At 40.0% G+C, this 17,575-nt stretch overlaps 1 protein-coding gene and 1 long non-coding RNA gene across 2 annotated transcripts in view; one reads left to right on the top strand and one right to left on the bottom strand.

Moving 5' to 3' along the window:
* Nucleotides 1-898: 898 nt before the first annotated feature.
* On the top strand, nucleotides 899-13,396 carry mastl (microtubule associated serine/threonine kinase-like). The gene is made up of 12 exons (XM_080417333.1): nucleotides 899-1,137; nucleotides 4,355-4,492; nucleotides 4,612-4,751; nucleotides 4,842-4,930; nucleotides 5,042-5,148; nucleotides 5,610-5,775; nucleotides 6,759-6,925; nucleotides 7,718-8,857; nucleotides 9,500-9,641; nucleotides 11,960-12,073; nucleotides 12,675-12,776; nucleotides 13,180-13,396. The coding sequence occupies exons 1-12, from the start codon at nucleotides 952-954 to the stop codon at nucleotides 13,335-13,337; spliced, it is 2,649 nt and encodes an 882-aa protein (XP_080273459.1). The 5' UTR covers nucleotides 899-951; the 3' UTR covers nucleotides 13,338-13,396.
* A 1,854-nt stretch (nucleotides 13,397-15,250) lies between these two features.
* LOC308077450 overlaps nucleotides 15,251-17,575 on the bottom strand; it is a 97,448-nt gene continuing 95,123 nt past the window's right edge. The window contains exon 2 of the long non-coding RNA XR_013932410.1: nucleotides 15,251-15,818. This is a non-coding gene — a long non-coding RNA (uncharacterized lncRNA). The remainder of the gene's footprint in view (nucleotides 15,819-17,575) is intronic.

Genomic DNA, 17,575 nt, shown 5'->3' with positions numbered 1-17,575 from the left:
CTTATTATAAGCGACTTTGGGCTTGTTTTTCTGTAAAGTCGCTTGTGTTTTTTTCCGTCTTGTTTCTGAAGTGTAGTTGTTTATTTGGGCTTTTTTTGTAAAGTGTAGTTGTTTATTAAGGCTTGTTTATAAAGTGAAGTTGCTTATTTAGGCTTGTTTATAAAGTGTAGTTGTTTATTTTGTCTTGTTTATAAAGTCTAGTTGCTTATTTGGGCTTGTTTCTAAAGTGCGTTGTGAGCTTGTAGATCTGCTATTTTCAAATAGCCGATGTATAGAGCGTCGCAGTTCCCGCCCACTTCCTGTTTTTTTTGGTGCCGGAAGAAAAAACTCAATGCATTTTTCCATTGACATTTCCAAAAATATTTATATCTATTAATTTAAGCCTCGAATCAAGCCATCACGAGATGACATGAATCATGACCATAAAACGTTTTTTTCTGTGATTTTTTTTAATTTTATATTTAATTATATGATATACTATATTTAATAAATACCCTTTGTTTTGCCGTTTTCAACAAAAAAAAATCACAGAATCAAACGTTTTATGGTCATGATTCATGTCATGTCATGATGGCTTGATTCGAGGCTTGAATTAATAGATATAAATATTTTTGGAAATGTCAATGGAAAAATGCATTGAGTTTTTTCTTCCGGCACCAAAAAAAACAGGAAGTGGGCGGGAACTGCAACGCTCTATACGGTTGGGGGCTGGGTTGCTTATTTCCCTAACAGAATCTGGCAACACCGGTAATGACGTATGCAGCTAAAGGACCCCAGAACAGACGGTGCGGATTTCAAATTTTCAAAACAAACACAAACCTCCTTCTGTCCTGTCTGTCCTCCTCCTTTAGCGAAATGTTTTTGAATCTATTTGACGGGTAGTTAGTTATAATAATTAGTAATAAAAACACAACCTGTTTACTACTAGTTCTTGAACCTTTTTAAACCGATATGATGGACGCTGTCGTCGTAAAGGAGGTTCATCCTCCTGGTCGTCCAGAGTCCAGTCAGACCTTCACCGTCCCCAAGGCTCCCTCCATAGAGGACTTCTCCTTCGTGAAGCCCATCAGTAGAGGAGCTTTCGGACAAGTCTACATCGTCAGGAAGAACTGCAACTCACGGTTATATGCAGCCAAGGTGAGGTACTTGCAGTGGTGGAAAGTAACCAAGTACATTTACTCAAGTACTGTACTTAAGTACAATTTTGAGGTATTTGTACTTTACTTGAGTATTTCCAATTCCCAATACTTTTACTTCTACTCCACTACATCTCAGAGGCAAATATTGTACTTTTACTCCACTACAATTAATTGAAAACTTTAGTTACTAGTTACTTTTCAGATGTAAATTATGATATTATGAAACATACATTAACCACTTTAGCCCTATTTTATACATAGGCTATTTGAAAATAGCAGATCTACAAGCTCACAACGCGTCGCGCTGCGACGCGTTGTGAGCTTGTAGATCGGCTATTTTCAAATATTTAGTACTTTTACTTTTGATACTTTAAGTACATTTTGATGCCAATACTTTTGTACTTTTACTCAAGTACATTTTTTATTCTGGACTTTTACTTGTAACAGAGTATTTTTATATTGCAGTATTGGTACTTTTACTTAAGTAAAGAATTTGAGTACTTTTTCCACCACTGGGTACTTGGGGGGGTATTTAGCACAATTAAAACAGTGGTTGTTCAAAGTGTGGTCCGGGGACCCCCAGCGGTCGTCCTTGAGGTCCCCCAGCAAAAATGAGGAACAGTTTAAAAAAAAAAACACTTCTCTTCTAAATTCTACCACGGATTTGAACCTGGTTTCCTTCGCAAGCAGTGCTGACATTTTTACCATTGAGCTAATAGAGCCTGTCTGCTTGCTCAGGGGATACATTTAATATTGACCTTCAGGTCAACATTCGTGTCAGATCCTGTGTCTAGGTGAGACATGACCTTTGACACAACCTAAATGTCTCAATAGAAGAGCAGAGAGATAAATAATATACAATCACCCCTAGCCACAAGCAACTCTTAGATTCTATTTTTGTTATCTGGAATCTAGAGTTGCAATACCAACCCTTGACAGCCCATACATCCAAACAGAAGAGTCAGATCTGATTGTATTTAAATGATGTTAAACTCACCAACATTGCGCCTGTACGGAAAGCTTGGAATATCCTCTTTGTATCTGTCAAGTTTTAGTTTCATAAAAATCCACCGTAGACATGTTATGAGTTACTTTCTTTTTCTTTTCTTTTTTTGTGACCAACTTTTTTTAATTTATTTTTAATTTTAAAAAGCCTTTCAGAGGGGAGAGACATTACATCACATCACTGTGTGTGCAAGCAGTTCATGCAAAAATCCCACAGTGGCATACAGAAGTTTGTCTTTTCAGTACATAGATTGTCCGTCAGTGGTCATCAATGTAATTATGCACTGTACAGTTTGCCTGCTAGCTGTAGTGACTTTCTCTTCCTCTGATCTGGCGGTCCTGTCCTTGTAAAACAACCCAGGTCGCTTCTTAACCCCCCTACCAGACCCCCGGGTTCGCATAGACATTAAAGGAAAGGAAAAAACATGACGTATACATGATATGTATATAACACAATATTTTTTTAAATAATGCAATAAAATGAGTTATGAGTTACTTTCTGTCAATAAATTCCATGCTGCAGTGTGGTGGTCCAGGCACCCTAGGCTGCTGCAATGCCAGCCTGACAGTCGTGTCGCGGGTTCGACTCCCGATCCCGACGACCTTTGCTGCATGTCACCCCCCCCCATCTCTCTCCCCATTTCCTGTCAGCCTGAGCCTACTGAAATCTATCAATAAATGCAAAAAGCCCCAAAAAAAATAGAAAAAGTACAATTCCATGCATCTGATTATTTTTCACCTGGCTTTTTCACATGTGTCAGAGTTTGGAAGCGCTCATTGAGTCATTTTCAATAATGCAACGTCCTGCTGCCTCCTGCATTATGTGACATTTAGAAACAGCAGGGGCCAGTTGCACCACCTCACACTAAGTTCAAACTTAGCCTAGTTATTTATAGCTCAACCCATTCAATCCGGGGACATTTTAGATTTCTTTGGCTATTAAAAAATAGCAGATATACAAGCTCATAGCGCGGCACCGAGTGCCGCGCTATGAGCTTGTATATCTGCTATTTTTGAAAAATCGTGAAAATGTGTGCAAATCTTTGAGGGGGTCCCTGGAACAATTTTATTTTACAAATGTTCGCTTAAAAATATACATATTTAAAGATTTGAACACATTTTTACGAAAAAGAAAAAAAAGCAGATCTACAAGCTCATAGCGCGGCACTCGGAGCCGCGCTATGAGCTTGTAGATCTGCTATTTTTGAATAGCCAAAGAAATCAGATACTTTCCTGGTCTAAATGGCTTTTTAAACGCCATTTAAGCTATAACTAGGCTAAGTTTGAACTTGGTGTGAGGTGGTGCAACTGGACCCAGGACCGTTGTGTGATTTCCAGCGAGAGCTTCCAAAAAACCTGCATGGAATTTATTGACAGAAAGTTTAGGATTTTTCTGTTTTGATGAGTGGGCTGTCAAGGTTTGCTTGCGGCTAACCTTCAGGTCAACATTCGTGTCAGATCCTGTGTCTAGGTGAGACATGACTTTGACACAATCTAAATGTCTCAATAGAAGAGCAGGGAGACAAAATACAGATCCTTCTCAAAAAATGAGAATATCAGTCAAGCACAGTGATACCATTGTCAGTACACCAGTTGCAAGTAGTTTTGGCACTGTGGGCGTGGTGCCAAGTGCTGCTGGAAAAGGAAATCAGCATCTCTATAAAGCATTGGTTCTCAAAGTGGGGTCCGGGGACCCCCAGGGGTACCTGAGGGGGTTCCAGGGGGTACCTGAGGGGGTTCCAGGGGGTCCCCAGCTAAATGAAGGATAGTTAGGAACCAAATGGACCCTTATGGGTCTGTAACTCTGAGAGTGTACAAATGGAACCAAATGGACCCCATTTGGTTAAATTCACATTGATTTTACAATATAAATTGGGGTCCCAGAGATAGAAATGTCATTAAATGGGGGTCCGTAACCTAATGCATGTCAAACTGGGGGTCCTCTTGAAATTAAAATGGTTGAGAATCACTGGTAGCTAGCAGTGAAAAATCTTCTCTTATGGGGGTCCCTGGCATATCTTTTGAAATGGGGGTCCGCAGGCTAATAAGTGTCAATTTGGGGGTCCTTGACATAAAAAAGTTTGAGAACCACTGCTATAAAGTTTGTCAATGTACGGAATCTTATATTTCTTAACATTTTGAATAATAATAATTGAAACATTTGTGAAACTTGCAATGTCTTATTTTCTTTACATTGCTTATTTTTTTAGGTCATGAGGAAAGCTGACATTGTTGACAAAAACATGATCGGGCAAATGAAGGCAGAGAGGGACGCACTGGCGCTGATCAAAAGCCCCTTTGTGGTGCATCTGTTCTACTCACTTCAGACCGCAACCAACATTTTCCTGGTAATTTGTGACATTTCACATTTAAGTTGAAGCACAAATCTTCTCCTCGCAGCATTAAAACCAGTATACTGTGCATGCACCAAGCTCCCATTATTCATATTTCATAATATTGCTCACAGGTAATGGAATACCTCATTGGCGGAGATGTCAAATCGCTCCTTCACATCTACGGATACTTTGACCAGGATATGGCTGTGAAATATATTTCAGAGGTTGCACTGGCTTTAGACTATCTACACCGTCATGGCATAATCCACAGGTAGGTCTGAGCAAAATATGTGTACATTTTGACATTTGTTATTTTCATCTCTGTGTAACACATATTTTCTTCTGAATCCTTACTCTTTAGGGACTTGAAGCCAGACAACCTGCTTGTGTCCAATAATGGACACATCAAGCTAACAGACTTTGGCCTTTCCAAAGTAAAGCTTGACAGAGGTATGAAAACAAATCATTGTAGCACCTTTTCAGTCACAAGGCATAATTCGATACCATCCCAACCAGTTGTATAATATATAATAATTTGTCATGTTGTGTTTCTGTTGTTAGAGCTGAATCTGACGGATATCCTGACGACCCCCTCACTGGCAAAGCCTAAACAGGATTACTTCCGTACTCCTGGTCAAGTCCTGTCCTTGATCAGCTCCCTGGGATTAGTGAGTGATGCATATGACGTTGCACTTGGAATTATGCACTTTTCCTTGGGGTGTGTGTGTGTGTGTGTGTGTGTGTATGTATACATATGTCACAGTATGATTGGAAAACCAGTCAGATTGAAAAAGGTGCTCTCGTTTTCACCGATGGAGGCGCGCCGCCTGAAGGTGACTTGAGCCCCGCCCGAGAGGCACTGCCGAGCGAGCTTAAGCAGGTGATTCGCCGTGCAGAGCGTTGCGAAGTCTCTCTAGTCTCGGTACCTCCGAGACGTCATTTCTTTTTTGGACTGGGGGGGACCGCCCCGCCACGGCCCGCGGGGGAGCGCGGTAGGTGAACTAGAAGAAAACGAGCGCTCCTTTTTCAGCCTGACTGGTTTTCCATTCATACTGTAACATGTATATATATATCGTCTCTGTCGGGTGGAAACCTCCATACCGCATTGTCCAAAACTTCTACTTTTCAGGATTCAAATTCCAAAGCACCTGAAGGCGGTCGCCACTGCAGTGCATCGGCCGCATGCAGTCCCATGTCCTGTGGCAAAGCAGCGCAAAGGAGAAACACTTATTGTTCACCTATCCTGAGGACAAAAGAGCGCTCCTACTCCCCTGTTGGCTACTCATGGAAACTAGGTATGTAACGTCAGAGCTCTACGTAAACATTTCCTACAGCTGACGGGCACATTGTGGAATGAATGTGGATAGGCATCACCTCTCCGCCAGCTTTTGGGTACTGTTGCCACCAGAACCAGAACATGCAGATGTTAAGATGGAAGAATGTCTGTGCTTTTACTTTAAGATAAAGGACAATTAACTGGTCCTGATAATTGCCCACTAGTCCCCTGCAACTGCTGACACTGGCATAGAGCTGGATGATGTATTGGCACTGTGCCATGATGGCTTCCACTTGATTCTACTGCTCCATGTCCTGAGACTGTTTCTATCCAGTCCCACAACCTTGGGTCCCACCCGGGCTCTAGACCCCCACCCAAAATGTTCAGCTAGCTAACCTCCTAGCAAAAGATGACCTGGTCTGTTGCCTCTAGGGGAAATCCCATGCAAAAGAAAGAAAGAAATTTGGCACTGAACGGTCTGGTGGTTTGCGAGATTTAGCTCTGGACCGATCTAGGAACCCATTCAGTAAAAAAAAAAACAGGAACTCTGTTTGGCTCCTCCCCTTTCTTAGTCCTCTTCCTCCCGGGTGCTTCAGTGTTTATTTCTACTAACAACAGCATTTCTTGAGAGATTATCCCTGGACAAACAGACCATGTATTTTGCATTCAGATAGTTCAGTTCGCTACTTTACTGATAGTTTTTGCTTTTATATTTGACCGGTTTTATGTTTACAGATGTATTATTATTTTATGTACATTGAGCTGCAATCTGTATGAAAATGTGTTAGATAAATATTATTATTATTGTTATTGTTAATATTGTAATTACAGCAACAAGCGTTAGTTGTCAACTTGTCATGCTTACCAAGAAAGAGTGAACGGGACAAACTGCTGATAAATGTTTTTATAGACCGTTGAAGCGTTACAAGAAATTCCCTGCAAGCTCTGTGGTGTGAGAGGGAAGTATTAACTTTAGCCTTGTTTTTTTTGTTGCTCTTCCAGGACCCAACAACAATAGAGCATTAAACCCACGCACTTTCACCAAGAATCTGACTCCCATGCTGCAGAAGTCCAGAAGACGGGTGGAGACACTGAGTGCAGCCAGCAGCCTGATGGCCTCTGCTACCGACTCTGATGGTGGAATCAGTCCACTGTGGGAGTGTGACGAGGTCTGAGACCCGCAAGAAAATATCTGTTTTACCTTTTGCATTTAACGTCATTAGGGGTGCAACAGTTAATCATATTAATCGATTTAATAGATTCTAAAACATAATTGATAATCGATAATCGAAAGAAATTTTTTTTTTTTTCATTACACAGAAAAAAATGTGTGCACATCCCACGCCTGCATTTAAGCCAGGTGCTGGACATCAAGGGAAGAAGAAGAAAGTCTGCACACTGTTCTCAAGCTCCAAAAAAACTTTTTTTATTTATGCAACGTTTCGACCTTCTAGGTCTTCATCAGACATATTTGCCTGATGAAGACCTAGAAGGTCGAAACGTTGCATAAATAAAAAGAGATATTTTTTTTGGAGCTTGAGAACCGCGTGCAGACTTTCTTCTTCTTATCCTACTTTCTTTCATTAGCCTTTTTTAATAGCGAAAATATCCAATCTACAAGCCCACAACGTGTTGCAATCATGGGACACATTGTGAGCTTGTAGATCGGCTATTTTCATGCCATACTGTTGTACAATGATGTATAAAACGGGCTTACGTGGTTATGCAGACTAATCAAATTAGTCAATTATACAAAATCTATTAGAATTATTTTGTGACAATTCTGCGTATATAGGTAATGAAAGAAATGATAAAATAACCAGTTTTTTTATTATTCAATTAATCGAAAACGTAATTGTTAGAATAATCTTTAAGGAAGTAATCGATAATTGCAGCTCTAAATGTCATAAAGAGAAAACCTGTTATATTGTGGTAACAAATATGTTTGCTTGCTTCCTTAGAAAGAGAACGATGAACAAATGTGTGAGCGGAAACTGAGCACGCGGTCAGTGTTACGTGACACAAAGAGAGAGGCGGTGACATCAGAGACAAACATGACTGGACGGGACGGTGCCCTGACCTCTCTGGACAACATGGAGCTCCCTGCCGAGGGCACTAGACAACATCTGGAGAAGAAGAAGTCCGATCCAGACTCCCTCGCTGGGAAGACGTTTCCCTTCGACCAAGTGGAGCCATTCGTCTCACATCAAGATGACGTTTCCCCACCTATGACGCACAGGAGTCAAACTACACCGCCCTCATACGTCAAGAGGCCCTTTGCAGACATGGAGGGGAGCCTGGAGACGTTGGAGACCCAGAACAAGAAATCCAACGCGGTCTACACGAGATCCTGTCCGGTCCCAGGGGATGATGATGATTCAAGCAACCGCCACACTGGCCTAACGGGCATGTTCTCCGTCGTCGACATCGTCGACGACTTTAAGCGGGAAAGCGGTTTACGCGACAAGCAGAAACTAAAGCACTCCAGTCCCATCGCCAAAAATCTCTTTTGCGAACTCGAAGAGCCACAGGAAGAAGAAGAAGAAGACGTGTTTGTCGACAGCGCCCAAGAAACGTCAAACTCGAGCTTCCCGTTCGGCGAGGGCCGCGACGTGTGCAGGAGCCTGAGCCTCGACGACTCCGACGGCTCCGTGCTCGACCTGTGCATCACCGCCGACAGCCCGGGTTCGCGGAGGCTCAGCCACAGTCCCGACGACAAACACGGTTCGACTTCGTTCGAGGAACTGGTGGAGAACAAATGTGCGCCCCTCACCAAAAAATCACTGGCCGCCCGAGCAAACGCCTACGCTAGTATCAAGACGCCAAAACCCGGCAACGGCGGCCGCGAGCGGGTCCCGGAGCTCGCCCGCAGCGTCACGGAGTCGCCCTCGTTCCTCAAGCCGAAGATGAACGTGGTGGCGTTCCGCAGCTACTGCAGCTCCATCAACCGCTCCAACCTCACCTATAACACCTCTCACCTGAGCCTGGCGTCCGTGGAGCACATGGACATGTCCATGGCCGCCTGTTCCAGCCACAGTCTGCCAGAGGTCACCACGCCGGTCCAGAGAAGACCCAGCTCCACTAGCAGCAATGTCTTCAAGGTACAAGGTCATGAGGCATAATGTGGCATTAACCCATTAAAGCCGGGAATGCATCTGTCATTTTAGATTTCTTTGCGCTATTCAAAAAATTGCAGATATACAAGCTCATAGCGTGGCACTGAGTGCTGTGCCGTGAGCTTGTAGATTTGCTACTTTTGAAAAAGGATGAACATTTGTGCAAATCTTTGAATATGTACTTTTTTTTCAAGCAAACATTTTTTTTAACTCAACTTAAATTTTACTTAAAAAAAGGAAATATAGTGAAAAAGTAAATCTAAATGTTTTCTAAATCCTTCGTTTTTTGAAAAACGTTATATTTTTGAGTAGAAAATGTTTGCTATATTCAAAGATTTGCACACATTTTCACGATTTTTCTAAAATAGCAAAATAAATCTTAAAATGAATAGCAGCACTGTCTTTCAGGTACAAGTCATTAAAACACTTTTGGTGTGTTATTTTTCTTCCAGGAAACTTTGCTGGAAAATGTGAAAATCCACATGATAGTGATACACACAGGTTTAAATTGAGAAAGATTACAAGCAAGCACAGAATTATATGTGTCTATCAAGACTGTAAATATCATTCAGTTGTTGACTATTAACCCTTTCTTTACATGTGTGGTTTATTTTTCCCTTGCCACAGACGCCCCAGCCTATGACGACCTCCCACACTCCCTTCAGGACCCCAAAGAGTGTCAGAAGGGGGGCCCTACCCGCTGAAGGTGCACCCATTCTAGGAACCCCTGACTACTTGGCCCCGGAGCTTCTCTTGGGGAAACCTCACGGTATTCAAGCATGACATATGATATTAAAATGCAACATGTACTGCAATAATTGGTAATGTTTTTTATTTTAATGTTTTTTGCTCTTTACCACTTGAGCTCTATTCTGACGTGAACATCCGACAAAAATAGCCGATCTGCAATTTCACAACACGACACGTTGTGAGCTTATAGATCTGCTATTTCGGCTACAGTTTATGCCATTATGTTGCTCTATCATGCTATTTGTTTATGTGGATGCACTAAACAAAAATTCATTATATGTTTCATACAGTGACAATAAACATCTTATCTTATTTTTGGCAAAGCTATTTAGTTGGGCTTTCAATCTGTGGCACCTCAAAATGGCCACCACTGACTGCTATGCCCTATATAGGGATTTAAGTGGTGAGTGTTGGACCATGAACATTGCTGCCACAATGAACCTTTGTGACAGACATTCTCTTTGAGTTTCAGGGAATGGTCAGAGTGGTAAGTTTCTACATGCATGTTGTTCACCCAGCCTTGCTAATATGCCAGAGGAATATTGGCTGCTTGGCTTTACAAATGTCCCCCTCCCCACAGCTTCTGCAGTTTTGCCCCCTTTTGATTGGGTTGGTGGTGTGGAAACTTTACTGAGCTTGAATGGAGGAAATGGGAAAGCATTTTCACATGGATTAAAGTTCTCAGTCGCCACGACTGATTTCAGTCATTTGGATTCCATAGAAGTCAGCATGTGTTCTACATGTTGTGCAGCAAAAATATGCTATCTACAAGCTTCCAACACGTCGCAGATGCGTTGTAAGCTGGTAGATAGCATATTTTCAGTATTTGAGGTGGTCAAACTAGCAATAGAATACATGTTCAATCTTCCAGAAAATCCTAATGATCTTGTATATTTCATAAAAGCAAAGGTAAAGCCTCAATCTGCAATTTCTCCGACTGGTTGGCTGTATGGCTATCAAAATTGTACATGCTGGGATTGTGCAAATAATTGATTATGAAACACAGCGCTAGTGTGTGTGGTGGGTGCTCCTTTCACGCTGTTTCACAAATTGCAGATTTTTAGGACTTGGCCTAACAATTTTTTTCAGTTGTGTGATATTTTATTTTTGCTTTAATCCATGTTTTCAGTTCATGTAATAAAAGTGCCCATGAATATCAGAAGGACTGAACTAACAAAAAATATATCAATGTGTAGTATTTGTAATATAGCTGTAATATATTCAGTGGTACTTTATGCGGTAACTCTGAGATTGGTTTATCACGTTCAGAAAGTTATTTAATGAAAAGTTCAAATATTAAGATGCACCAATATAACAATTTGGTAGAGCTATTTCACTTTGCAGCATGCATGCCACATTAGCCTTGGACTCTGGTAACTATATATTTGTATTGTATGTACGGTTACGGTATATATTTTGCTTTCAAAAGTTACAAATAAGGGAAAAAAATTATACCTGTATCAGTTGTGCAGTGTTCATGTTTTTTTTTTGGAGGTGTGTTTACTAAAAAGTCAACAGACCCTTATGTTTTAGGGGGTCCCTGCTCCATCTCCCCATCAGTTTGGGGGTCCCTGGCCTGAAAAGGTTGAAGACCCCTGATTTAGTGTTACATTTTACTCTTAGATGTTTAAATTTGATATTTCTTCTTCCATGGATCCAGAAATGTAATCCTTGTATCTGGTCTATGTTTCTCAAGGTTCACTTAATTTGTCATTTACATGCTTACGAAAATCGTACTCAGGACCAGCAGTGTACAATAAAATAGCTATCAATAAATACAAAATAAGCATACAATCCTAAAGTGCAGTGAATAACAACATATTAAAAACATGATCCAGCATTTATCAAAACAAGATAACATGGCAGCATGACACATTCTACTGTATAACAGCACTGCACGGCAGAACAGCCAAAGTGTATGTATTGGGGCATAGAGTTAATCAGTCTAACTGCCTCTGGGACTGGGTAGAAGCTGCATTTTATTTAAGCCTTTCAGTTCTAGCTTTGATGGACCGCAGCCTCTTGCTCGAGGGGAGTGGGTCAAACAGTTTATGGGCTGGGTGAGTGGGGGGTCCTCCATAATGCGGGGGGCCGCACTGCTCCTGCACCTGCTGATGCGTTCTGGTTCAGGGGCCAGTTGCACCACCTCACACTAAGTTTGAACTTAGTGTGAGGTGGTGCAACTGGCCCCTGCAGTGGTGTGTAATCTTTCTAACTTGGTTCCTGCTTCTTCCACTGCAGTAGTATTAATGCACACTCTTAATGGGAATTAATCAAATGGTGAATATTGATGCCAAATGTCAAATGAGATGTGACCCTGCCCTTTATTGCCTGTAGATTTCAGGGTGGACTGGTGGGCTCTAGGAGTGTGTCTGTTTGAGTTCCTTACCGGTGTGCCTCCGTTCAACGACGAGACTCCACAGCTGGTCTTTCAGAATATCCTCAGAAGAGGTGAGGCTTTTGTATTTTATTAAATGTTTTACTATACCTTGTACGTCCCTCCTTTGTGCAACATTACTCTAGTCCTGTATTGTCCTGTACCATCTATATATATGTACCATCTTAAGAATGTCTTTGAAACCTGTTGCTCTGGTGGAATTTTTTTTCCCCTCTCTGATCACAATGGGGTTTATTCCAAAGATATAATGTTTATTATGGTTTTGTTTACCCTGTCTGAAAATCACTTCACGTTTTTATACCTTTCAAGCTCCGTGTCATTTTAGTTGTTGTCGGGCAGAAACCTCTTATCTCCATCTCCAAATAACTTTTTGTGTTGTTTTTTTTCATAAATTAACGCCCTACTTGATCACACTACAGTGTCACGCAAAAGCATGAAAAGTAGCAGATCCACAAGCTCGAAACGCGCCGCGAAGCGTTTTGACCTTGTAGATCTGCTACTTTTGCTATTTTTGAATTTGAATCCTGAAAAGTCTGTTTTTCAGAAAACATTAGGTAGAATTTAGAAGCTGTTCTTGCAATCGGCCTCAGGTCTAAATGAGCTAACAGGGATGACAAAGATTTGAGGGTTTCCTAAACTTTCATTGCATTATAGATATCCCCTGGCCTGAGGGAGAGGAGGCACTATCGGACAACTCCAGGAATACCATTGATATGCTGCTGGCAATGGACATGACCAAACGGGCAGGTCTCAAGGGTGAGAAGAACCACATTCGTATATGATTTAGATTGAAATCTATTGTTCATCAGCACCCAACATGTCTTATTTCCAAAAATGAATAATTGCCACATATGCTATAAGTATGTGCTGTTAATAATACTAGTAGTGAGACATAATTCTTAGTCACTCTGGGATATTTAAAATCATTTAAAAAAAATGTAGCAGTTTAAAGTAACGAGAGACCATTTTTTAAATTATGATTCCTTATTATTTGTATTTTTTTCATTAATTCTGTTCTAGTTCTTGATTGTATTATTTTCTGTTCTTTGTCTTGCATATCACAATGAATTTATAGAGCAGAAAAGTGCCAGAGAAAGCTAAATTAATGTCAATTGTGTGGTGCCATTCTTAATTTCTGTTCTGTTTTGATGTCCACCAGAACTGAAGTGCCACCCTCTGTTTGAGGGCTTCGACTGGGACAACCTCCAGAACCAGACCATGCCCTTCATACCCCAACCAGAGGACGAAACCGATACCTCATATTTTGATGCAAGAAACGAAGCCCAACACCTCACGATGTCCCGTTTCAGTCTATAGTGGAACACAAACATAAAGACACTTTTCACTGTGGGAAAACCTTAATAATAATAAATAATGGTCACCAAAAAGTATCCACCACCAATTAATTAGTAAATAATGACAAAACATATGGACTACAGCCATTTCGAGCCTGAGAATCCTGAGGAATCTGTGTCCGTGGCTGTGATTTTTAAGATGTCATTTTTACTCTGTCCCAAATACTTTTCATTGTATTTTAAATGCAGCAATAAAGCTACTGAGTCTTACAGTTGTACATAATATTATATTTCTATGGTAAATCTGATGAGGGTCTAAAATAACAGTGGATATAAAAGTACTGATTTGTGCAGTAGTGTGACCCCTTTCAATGTGTGACCCCTTTCAATGTACTGTTTTAACAATGCTTCAGAGTAACTTAACAAAGTGGTGGACCCGGGAACGTTTTTGGGAGGTTGAAGACCAGTGCTGTGGCGTTGTGTATGATCAGTTGTAGACGTTGGAAAGAGCATGTAGTCAAACCTACTAGTCATGTCTGCAACATGACATGACTGAAGCTTTGAGAAGGAGTGAAGAGCCTGTCCAGAATATCTTTTGTTTAGAATTGTTTTTGTTTTGAATTTCCCCTGCGAGATTAATAAGGTCTACAAAAAAAATTATTGAACATTTTTCATGAATGCATACCATTCATCAAACATTACTTTGTATTTTGTACTTTGTTTGCTTTGTGTTCCAACAGTGTTGTTAAGATGCTATCATGAGATTTCCTGCTTGCCTGTGATGTTTATCCTGTTCTTCACACTACATAATTAATTTAAGATGAATGTTCAGTTAAAGGCTTCTATTGCTACTTGTGTTCAATTAAAATGTTGTGTTTAAAACAAATTACTGTGTGTTTGTTACATCACTTGACACGCTATGTGTCTCCCTCTACAATTATTTGAGTTACTAGTTTGTAAAACATATACATCAACCACTTCAGCCAGTTTTGTGCCTGTAGATCTATTTTCAAAGGATTTCTTTACATTTGGAAACGTGACATGGGATATTGTGCATAATGAGTACTTTGACTACTTAAGTATATTTTGACACCAACACTTTTGTGCTTTTACTCAAGTAAATTTAGAATTCTGGACTTTTACTACATTGCAGTAGTGATACTTTTATTCAAGTAAAAACTGTGAGTACTTTTAGTTTTATCACCACTGCTCGTCTATCTCCATGGATCTAGTGATAAAGGGGACACCGGCAGACAGACACGGTACAGAGATCTCCATTTGGCATAAAAGGGACACAGATGCAGAGATTTGTGGATTTATAGATATTTCTGATCAACTGCCGATCAGTGTACATCACTCCCTCGGGTCCTTGCGGACACACACACACGCTAAGTTTGAAGTTGATCAGTCCAACGGTTCTTGAGATATGAGGCCACAGACAGATTGATACACAGATTCTGTGCACTTATAGATGTAGATAAATGTGTGCATGCCATAGCTCAGTGTTTCATAAACCCTTTCATGCCCCATCTGAAAATGTTTTTTTGCCAGGGACCCCCAGAAGAAAATATTTCAAAATTATTAAAAAAGAACTTGAATATTAAAAATTAGCAGATGTACAAGCTCGCAGTGGGGCACGAAGTGACGCGCTGTGAGTTTGTATATCTGCTATTTTTTAATAACCAAATGGATAAAGTGGTTAAAATGATAGTGATGCTGTATCAACACATTTTACTGGGCACCCCCTGGTCCGCACTATGAGCTTGTAGATCTGCTATTTTTTAATCGCCCCAAAGTATAAAATAATGGTTATAGCTGAAATCTAAAATGACACAGATGCGTTCCTGGATTTAATTGGGTTAATGTGATCATTTAATTCGTGTGCATAATGTACTGTAAATGCATGGTGCAGTATTTCATCTCCAGACAACTCAAAAGGCTTCAAGAAAACTTTATTTGAGGCTTAGATCATCACTGACATGCGCATGCCACGCCCCTCCAAAAAGCCTTAGTTCATTTTAGTAGAAAGGTAAACTCTTAATTAATAAAACATCATCATCATGGCTCTGGAAAGATTCTCAATGCGATTGCAGATACAAACCTCATGTTAATATAATGATATACATTGTATTCTCAACACAGGAGAAAAAGCAATTAAAATATTGCACTTTAATTATTTAATATCTCAACTGTACAGCTATTGTATACAATTTACACGACAAGTATAAGATCTCACGGCTTTTCTAAGTATATTAACACAACTTATAAGTCATATACATTTAGTATCATCGGTCACACAAAATCCATTTCAAAGTCCACCATATACTTATGTCTTTTTATGTACAATTATGTAGCTACGTTAAACATTTACATTTTGATACAACACAAATCTGAAATACGGAGAAAAAAAATGTGATCTAAAGCGATGGGTGTTATTGTTTGGACTGGAAAGCGGTGTTGATTTCGTCAACTAAAACTATGACGAAAAATGTTCGTCGACTACCTTTTTTCACTGACGAAAACAGTAATTTCGTCAACAAATAAAAACTAGACTAAAATGTTAGTGAGGGACAAGAGGAGAACAGATCCAGTAGAACTAAAAGACAAGTCATTTTATGTTTGGTTACGCTCGGGTGTTGCACTCTGAAAATAGCCGATCTACAATGAGAGCTTGTAGATCGGCTATTTTCAGCATGTAACCAAGTGTAAAATCCGCCATTACGACGCCATCAAGGCACCGCCAAAAATACATTTTAGTCGACTAAATCAACTGTAGATTTAGTCGACTAAAATCTTATGATATTTAGTCGACTAAAACCGTAAAACATTTCAGATGACTAAAATATGACTAAAACTGAATGGAATTTGATTCATAAGACTATGACTATTGACTAAAACTGACCCAAAATCTGCTGTCAAAATCAACACTACTGGAAAGGACAAGGCTACACTTGGTAAGAGAAAACAATACAGCCCATTAATATCTGACTATGGAGTACTTTTTTCTCCTCATGGCTCACCAGCTAGTATGATCTGTAAGTATTATAATTTGGTCCGATATTGAACAGGTTACGGTATGTGTGTGTGGATGAGGTTAAAGGGATAGTTCACCCAAAAACTTACTTAGTCACCCCATGGAGCTTTGAATTCATTGAGATTTTTTTAGTTTCTTTCGCATTCCTGAGCCAACAATTTGATGACCAGCGGAAAGATAGCACTAATGTCTCCGCCGGTCATCAAATTATTGGCTTAGGAATGTGAAAAAAACAAAAAAAAATCTCTTTGGGGTGAATTACTCCTTTAAACTCCACGGTGAATTCAACTACAGTAATGCCCCCTATGACTGTACCTTATGATGACGAGGCACTTTTCTAACAATACAAATGATGACGTTGGGTTACCATTGATTCACAAAAAACCTGAATAAAAACACAAACTGATATGCAATAATATGGCAGATCACTGTAAAGCTACTAAACAAAGGCCTTGTTTAATCTAAAAATCAAAACATTTAGCAGTAACTTCAAATCCTGCTACATCATCATGTACGTATAACCTTTTTTTATACAGTTCAAATCTTACAAGCAAAACGTGTATCTGACCGGTTTCTACAAAAAAAAACAATAAATAATAAATTAACTTATTTGCAGAATTAAAAGGATCAAACAGTTCATTCATTCCATCTTCCTATAAACTACAGTTATGACATGTTTTAGCAGCATTGCCTAAAAGCAACTATTGAAAGTGAAAAGGTGGCGAAAATGTGTAATAATAAACACATAAAGCGTTATATGTTTCAAAGGAAAAGATAATTAGCCCTGTTTTACAGTATAATGTGTGCAGTGAAGCCTTGTAGAAATGACAGACATTGAATCTTCGGGAAATCAAATCTATGAGCATGTTTTGCAATATTCTAACCAGAAATGGTCCGTTTCAGCATTGGTTCTCAACCTTTTCAGGCTGCGACCCATCAAAATAACCATATTTGAACTGGGGACCCCCCAAAATAACCATATTTGAACTGGGGACCCCCCAAAATAACCATATTTGAACTAGGGACCCCCCAAAATAATCATATTTGTACTGGGGAACCCCCATAATAATCATATTTGAACTGGGGACCCCCCATTACAATCATATTTGAACTGGGGACCCCCCACCCTGACAAGCACTTGGACTTGTAGGAGTTGAGGCATTACATTTAGTTTGACTCGGCTCTATCGTGAAAATAGCCGATCTACAAGCTCACAGTGGCTCGCG

This window comes from Gymnoscopelus braueri (genome assembly GCF_963280865.1).
Source record: "Gymnoscopelus braueri genome assembly, chromosome: 21".
Classification (NCBI taxonomy): domain Eukaryota; kingdom Metazoa; phylum Chordata; class Actinopteri; order Myctophiformes; family Myctophidae; genus Gymnoscopelus; species Gymnoscopelus braueri.
Note: the sequence above shows the minus strand (reverse complement) of the source record. Positions and strands in the feature narration are given on the sequence as shown.

Excerpts from the sequence above, each read along its gene's own strand:
- mastl (XM_080417333.1), top strand. The coding sequence starts at position 952 with ATGATGGACGCTGTCGTCGTAAAGGAGGTTCATCCTCCTGGTCGTCCA. Across the intron at positions 8,858-9,499 it reads CTAGCAGCAATGTCTTCAAG|ACGCCCCAGCCTATGACGAC; the intron begins GTACAAGGTCAT and ends CCCTTGCCACAG. Across the intron at positions 12,777-13,179 it reads CAAACGGGCAGGTCTCAAGG|AACTGAAGTGCCACCCTCTG; the intron begins GTGAGAAGAACC and ends GATGTCCACCAG.